The 7106-nt window shown below is 35.8% G+C and overlaps 1 protein-coding gene across 1 annotated transcript in view; it reads right to left on the reverse strand.

Annotated features, from left to right (window-relative positions):
• Window positions 1-7015, reverse strand: part of adgb (androglobin) — a gene marked incomplete at its 5' end in the record, with an annotated part of 45477 nt that extends 38462 nt beyond the window's left edge. The window contains 7 exons of the mRNA XM_081377883.1: window positions 897-986; window positions 2035-2174; window positions 3237-3434; window positions 3551-3622; window positions 5791-5880; window positions 6137-6269; window positions 6939-7015. Of these exons, the coding sequence (XP_081234009.1) occupies window positions 897-986; window positions 2035-2174; window positions 3237-3434; window positions 3551-3622; window positions 5791-5880; window positions 6137-6269; window positions 6939-7015 (800 nt within the window). The remainder of the gene's footprint in view (window positions 1-896; window positions 987-2034; window positions 2175-3236; window positions 3435-3550; window positions 3623-5790; window positions 5881-6136; window positions 6270-6938) is intronic.
• Between the last annotated feature and the right edge of the window lie 91 nt (window positions 7016-7106).

A 7106-nucleotide genomic window follows, 5' to 3' on the forward strand; every position in this document is an offset into this window, starting at 1 on the left:
TTCTGTATCGCAAAGCACAGCTTAATGAAGCTTGTTAGCACATACCACAGACAAACACAAAGCTATAGGCAGAGAGAACGGGCTAATAACTATACAACTTAACTAAAAGCTCTCAAAAAAGTGAAAACTTGTAAGACACCCTTAATTTAGTACATTTTAATAAAGTGAAGAATTCAGTGTTACTATAGTAATGAGTGCTGACTATTGCAAATCCAATCCAATTTACTATAAATATGTTTCGATGTGTTTTTTAAGTCGTGATGTAACAGAAGCACCGACAAATCTTTTCTTCAATATGGTGACGTACATCTGAGTGAAACAGATTACTGAAAAAGAAAAAAAAAGTAGGGTGGGGACTTGGTTCTGTCCATCCGTTGTTGATTTGATGGTTGCAGAACTAAATGTGAGCCAAAATGTATTTTTAAATTAAACATATACAGTACATGGATTAATCATCCACATTTAGATTAATAACATGCATTTATAAAACAGATAAACTGTTTGTCCTATCCCAGTGTCTCAGGCCTATGAAAAAAATAAAAAAAAACTTGTTTAAGTATTCATAAAGCATATCAAAACTGTGATATAATTGGTACATTGTGTGCTAACATTAATTGAAGATCAATCTGTAAAGCGATAAAAATGTGCAGACCAAATAATCTTCAAAAACAGAAACCTGGGCCTCATTTTATCTAGTAATCAGGCATCACAGCTGCCAAAGGGCCATGCCTAACTAAATATTTATTTAATGATAATCTGAATAACTTGAATATGAATAACCAATAAATTATAATTTATTCACACTTTTGACTAATACCCCACAACATTTAAAAATGTTGTATGTAAAACAAAAAGTATGTCATTTTTTAAGAGGACGTGTTTAAAGAGAGCCTCACTTTAAAGGAATGATCTCTGGTATCCATCCAGTGAGACAGTGCATGACTGTAAAATCTCCAAACTCTCTCCCAGAGCCTGAGACTGGAATACTGGAAAGAGAAAACCATATCACTATTACACATTAACAGTTTACTTGTTAGCCAGACAGCCATACAATGCATTCAAATAGGTGTGGGTACATCCTAAAATACCAGAAAAAAAAAACATTGGTTCTCCTTTCAATAAAGACTGCATGAATATGCACGCTCAGTTCCAGTTCCATTGTGTCATTTCAGACATTGATCTGTGCATGTCTATGAGTGTGTGTGTGTGTGTGTGTGTGTGTGTGTGTGTGTGTGTGTGTGTGTGTGAGAGAGACCTCTTGCTCTCTTTCTCTGAAGAAACCAGATGGCTTATGTTCTAATTGTGCCTCACGGGATGTTGTATTCAACCAGTCCGGCAGCTATTAATTATCTGCACGATTTCACTGTTCATCTTCACGCAAAGAACCATTCCATCATTATCACTGCCACACAAGAGCGCATGCACACTTCAAACTGGATGTACAGTGGCTTCAGGTGAGTCACGACTGTGATCACTTTAGAGCCAAACCTTGGCAGTAATGAATTCTACAGCATGTACTATGTGTTAATTGGGAATTGCCCTCTGGAAGCACACAAATGTGTTTTTTGTTTCCTGACCATTTTATTTCGAACCATAAATAATTAACTGTCTCAGAAATGGTTCATTTCCTAAGCTATATAAAACTTTAACACCATGAAAAAATGAGTCCACTCTTTCATTCTTCTGGGATGCACAAAACCTCTGCAAAATAAATTTTGGGAATAATGCACTTGTTCCTTTGCATGCAATGCATGGAGACAGCCATTTCAAAAATGATGCTAAAGCCAATCAAAATATCATAAAAGTGGCCCATTTTAACCAAGCTTTCTGTGATGAGCAGACTGAAATTTATGTTGTTATTCACTAATAAACCTGCACTGGCACGGTGAGCTATTCTAGTGTTAAGTCACGTAAGCTGAAATCGAGAACCTGGTCAGTCAGATTTGTGAATGAATCATTTGGACTGGTTTTATGAACTAATTCAACCGATTATTTGACAATTCAAACACTTGAATTAAGTTTAAAAATACTCACTCAGTACTGGCCACCTTTAGTATACCCTTAGCCAACAGCATCGGCCAAAGCTCTGATTGGTTTGTAGTAGCAGGAAGCAACAGGTTATCATCTTTGTCAAATGGTAACATGTCATCAACAGTAATCTTCCTCCAACTTCCCTAAAAAAGCAAAGGACAATTATAAAAAATACATCCATTATCATTAATGAGATAGTAAAATATATCAGATACACTCAGTAAAAGTAAATCATACAATGGCACATTCCATCTGGATAGATTGTAAATAGTCAGATTTGTGTGACTCAATAACATTTATTCACTCATGGATGTGCTGTATATAAGGAAAGTAAATATAACAAAGTAATACATTCAATTTGTAATGCTCTTCTCACCATCAAACTCATCTTAATACACACAAAACCAAAGGTGCATCAATCAGAACTCAGATGAGCCTTTAAAGTCCACGGTTCATTAGTGTGCATTTTGTACACAGTAAAATGTGCAGTGAAAATGCTGTGATAAACATCATTAACTCTAATGGAGTTATGTTAAAGAGAGTGATCTTAGAAGATCAGTCAGCAACAAAATAACTATTGCCCAGCACATAGGCCTTATCTAAAATGCTCTTGTACTTGAGAGAGCGCTACTTTACTATTCTTTGATATCACCTGTCAAACAAATCATTGTTACCAACGTGCAGGTCAGTCTTTTCTCATACTTACAAGCCGTTAAGATAAAAAATAAAAAATGAATTCTCGGTTGTCTGTGACCAGAGGACAGAGCACTCTACCAACTTTCTCGGCTCCCTGATAAGCATTGTGTTCTCACTTAATCACAGCCTTAAGGAGACAGTGTCGTTCTAGCAGGAGAATGTGAACAAATGCTACAATAGGTATAGCATATTTGGCAATTTTGTGTATCACCATGCATAACCTCTCATTCATTAAAAGATCATTTTGTATTCCAAAGATTAATTAAATTTGTGGTTTTGAAATAACATGAGGGTGAGTTTATGAAATTTTGTTTTTTGCTGAACTATTTAGTTATTCCAGGGTTTTTGGAGAACATTACTTTAAGTTTTTCTTTGAATTCTTGTAACAACACTGTTCTAGTTATTCAACTGTAAAAGAGACACAAAGCTGAAAGGAAATGCAGTGAATGTTGTTCACATGTTTTCAATAAAAACATTTAATATGGTGTCTATACTCAACCTGAACTTACCATCCAGTAGAGTTTAATGACATACTTCCCATAGGCATTATAGAGGGGCATGTGATCCTTCTCTGCTTTACAAAGGGAGTAGATGTGTTCCCAGGGTCTCCAAAGGTTGGGAACTGTTTCCGTAGAGACGGCCTTGTCCTCTCCTGTGTTGCAGACTTTCCACAGAATGTAGAACTCACTAATGATCCATCGAATAAGCTGTGAAATCGGCGAGCAGGGCGAGGAGTGACCCACTGTAAGTTAATGCCAACTAAACTAATAATTTTTTGTTCTAATCAGTAACGCAAGTCATCCGAAGTGATTTAATGACTCACCTCACTTGAGAGTAAATGCTCATTTGCTGAGGTGAGGTCAAAGGCAGATTTATTTTCCACCACAACAGGAGTCTGTTTTAAAGGACAAGATACATATAATGTCAGTTCCTGAAGATCTACCTTGATGATTTTAGTTTTCTACTCTAATTAAACACAAACTCAAAACAAACCTAAAGCAAGTTCAACCTAGTTGTCTTTTATTAAATATATATATACACTATTGTTCAAAAGTTTTGGGGTCAGTAATATATATTTTTAAAGAAATTAACACTTTTATGCATTTAAATGGCAAAGTTATAGTAAAGATTGTTACCAAATAAAAATGGGGAAAATTATTATTCCACAGTATAGTTTTTCAAAAAATATTTCAGAGATGTTTCTTGAGCACCAAATCATCATATAATAGAATTATTTTTAGAGTAAGAGTTTTGATTTAAGACTAGAGTAAATGTACAGGGTGGGCCATTTATATGGATACACCGTAATAACATGGGAATGGTTGGTGATATTAAAGTCCTGTTTGTGGCACATTAGTATATGTGAGGGGGCAAACTCCTCAAGATGGGTGGTGACCATGGTGGCCATTTAGAAGTCGGCCATCTTGGATACAATTTTTGTTTTTTTCAATAGGAAGAGGGCCATGTGACACATCAAACTTATTGGTAATGTCACAAGAAAAACAATGGTGTGCTTGGTTTCAACGTAACTTTATTCGTTCATGAGTTATTTACAAGTTTCTGACCACTTATAAAATGTGTTCAATGTGCTGCCCATTGTGTTGGATTGTCAATGCAACCCTGTTCTCCCACTCTTCACACACTGAATGGCCCCCAAGGTCTCCCGATCTGACCCCCTTAGACTTTTATCTTTGGGGTCATCTGAAGGCAATTGTCTATGGTGTGAAGATACGAGATGTGCAGCACCTGAAACTACGGATACTGGATGCCTGTGCTGGCATTTCTCCTGCGGTGTTGCTATCAGTGTGTGAAGAGTGGGAGAACAGGGTTGCATTGACAATCCAACACAATGGGCAGCACATTGAACACATTTTATTTGGTCAGAAACTTGTAAATAACTCATGAACGAATAAAGTTACGTTGAAACCAAGCACACCATTGTTTTTCTTGTGACATTACCAATAAGTTTGATGTGTCACATGGCCCTCTTCCTATTGAAAAAACAAAAGTTGTATCCAAGATGGCCGACTTCTAAATGGCCACCATGGTCACCACCCATCTTGAGGAGTTTGCCCCCTCACATATACTAATGTGCCACAAACAGGACTTTAATATCACCAACCATTCCCCTGTTATTACGGTGTATCCATATAAATGGCCCACCCTGTATATTAAAATGATCAAATGATTGGTGACTTCTTTCAAAAACGTAACCCCAAACCCAGTGTGATTATTTGAGATTGCACCATAAAACAGCTAAATCTAACTGAACAATAATTATTGAAAGTGATTATAGTTTTGCTCACTTGGTCTATTATAAATATTAAAATTTGTGTCACTTGAGAAATATCTCCCATTTTCCAAATGTTTTCTTCCCACTACTGTCACAGATCATCTCTGAGGGACATGAATATTTGCTTCCATGAATATTTGATAATCTTCTGTAAGTGGACTTTTAATTACATGTAAATCAAAGGCTCTTAGTATCACTCACATACTAGGAGAGAAGAATCGCAGCTATCATCTTTTTATCCCAAATGTTGCCATGGAAATGACAACAGAGCTGACCTTCATTCGTTCTCTCAATTAAACATCTTAAATACAGCTAGTCAGATGGCAAAAAAAAAATTGGTTTTAGAGCTCTAGTGCCTAGTCTTGATTGCATTGTGATTTTGCAGCTTGTTGTGACTTTTTAGCATCCCATGACTTGGCAGAGTGAAATGCTCTGCTAGGCATGAGGTAATTTAATCACAACCCAAACATGATATGAAAGCAGCATAAACAGATTTCATCAAGTAAGCTCGGCATTGAAGATAAGACTGGATTTTTCCAAAAACATGCAATTAAAGAGCAGAGTGAACACAAATATGAGTTATTTGGTCATTTTTAACATGTCAGTTCAAATAGTACTTCACATTGTACTCAAACAATCTCAAATAAAGTACAAAAAATGTGACAAAAAGCTCTGTTTAACTTTACCTACCCAGGATAATGCAGTTCCATCAAGTTTGTTTGACCTGCTAGTGATGATAATCACTTCTGTGGCTACTGAAAAACTCTTACCTTATTAAGTATGTACTCTGAAGGACGTTTCCAAGTGTGTACTCTCAAGGAGGCAGGAAGTTCAACCTTCCCTTCTGGATCGTCAAAGAGCTGTTGACAATGTTGTTACATAAAAGGCTCAGTATGGTTTTAGATTCACAATCAAATGGGAAAACAAATACAAAAAGTTAAAAAACAATGATCAAATTGCAGAGTGCATGGTACCAGCCACTCTGACTCATCAATTGCAAAGCTACAACTCTCAAGCCAAGCAGTTTGCTGAAACAGATTTCTACTCTTACCAATGGACCAACATAGACATTATTACGAAAAACATTGAATTGTTGTTCTATTCATGAATACTCACCTTGTTCTCCTTAGGGGTTTTATTTGAATCCCATTTCTCTGCATTGACCTCAGTGTCGCTCCACTCCGGCCAGAGAGAGATGAGAATCTTTGGCTCTTCAGGGCTTTCTGATGCAATGATTACTGAAGATGCTCTAGAGACAGTGCTTTGCTTTTTAATGTAATCTATTAAAATTATCACTATTTAACATAATCATTTCATTATTGGTACTTACAATGTAAGCATTTGAATTTGCATATTGACTCGTGGTTGGTCTTTTCAATTATTATTATTATCTATCTTTAATCTAAATTGCATATTACCATCAAGCTATCTCTTACTTTAATTCCAAACACTGATATGTTCTCAGGAAATGCAAATCTAATTCAATTTTATAACAGGAGTAAAACATTAATATAACTGTGTCATTAACCTATGTTTGACCCATTGACCTAAACGCAAAGAAAATGCAATTATCCGTTATAGATGGTAGAAAAGTATGCCTGTTGTTGTTAATGTAAAAAATACACAATTTAGTGTAGGCAACCATAAAAGCCACAAGAAAAATGCAATAAATTAACTTGCCAAACACAAATGATGTAACGTTAAGTTAAGTTAACGTTATGTTGTTGTCAAATTCACAACTGGCAAAACAATCCGTAACGACCTCCAATATTGTATTAAAACATAATATAATAACATAATACATAACATAATAGTAAAAATATAAGGAGAATTGGTGAAATAAAGGCTTTATTATTTATATCATCTGTGAAAATATTTTGCTGCCATGGCATCATCACAGGATCAAGTCAATTCTTACTCTTTTTTGGGAGTTTGTCCAGGCGAGGAAGCGACGAGGCTGGATGAGGACACCTTTTTCTTGGGTGTCTTCGACATTGCAAGTGTATGTAGGCCTTGTTTCTAATAAGAGTTCATCGTTTGAAGGAACACTTGGCTGAATAAAGCACGGAAATTAATGATGAACAGG

The sequence above is a fragment of the Scardinius erythrophthalmus genome (genome assembly GCF_964197995.2).
Source record: "Scardinius erythrophthalmus genome assembly, chromosome: 11".
Classification (NCBI taxonomy): Eukaryota; Metazoa; Chordata; class Actinopteri; order Cypriniformes; family Leuciscidae; genus Scardinius; species Scardinius erythrophthalmus.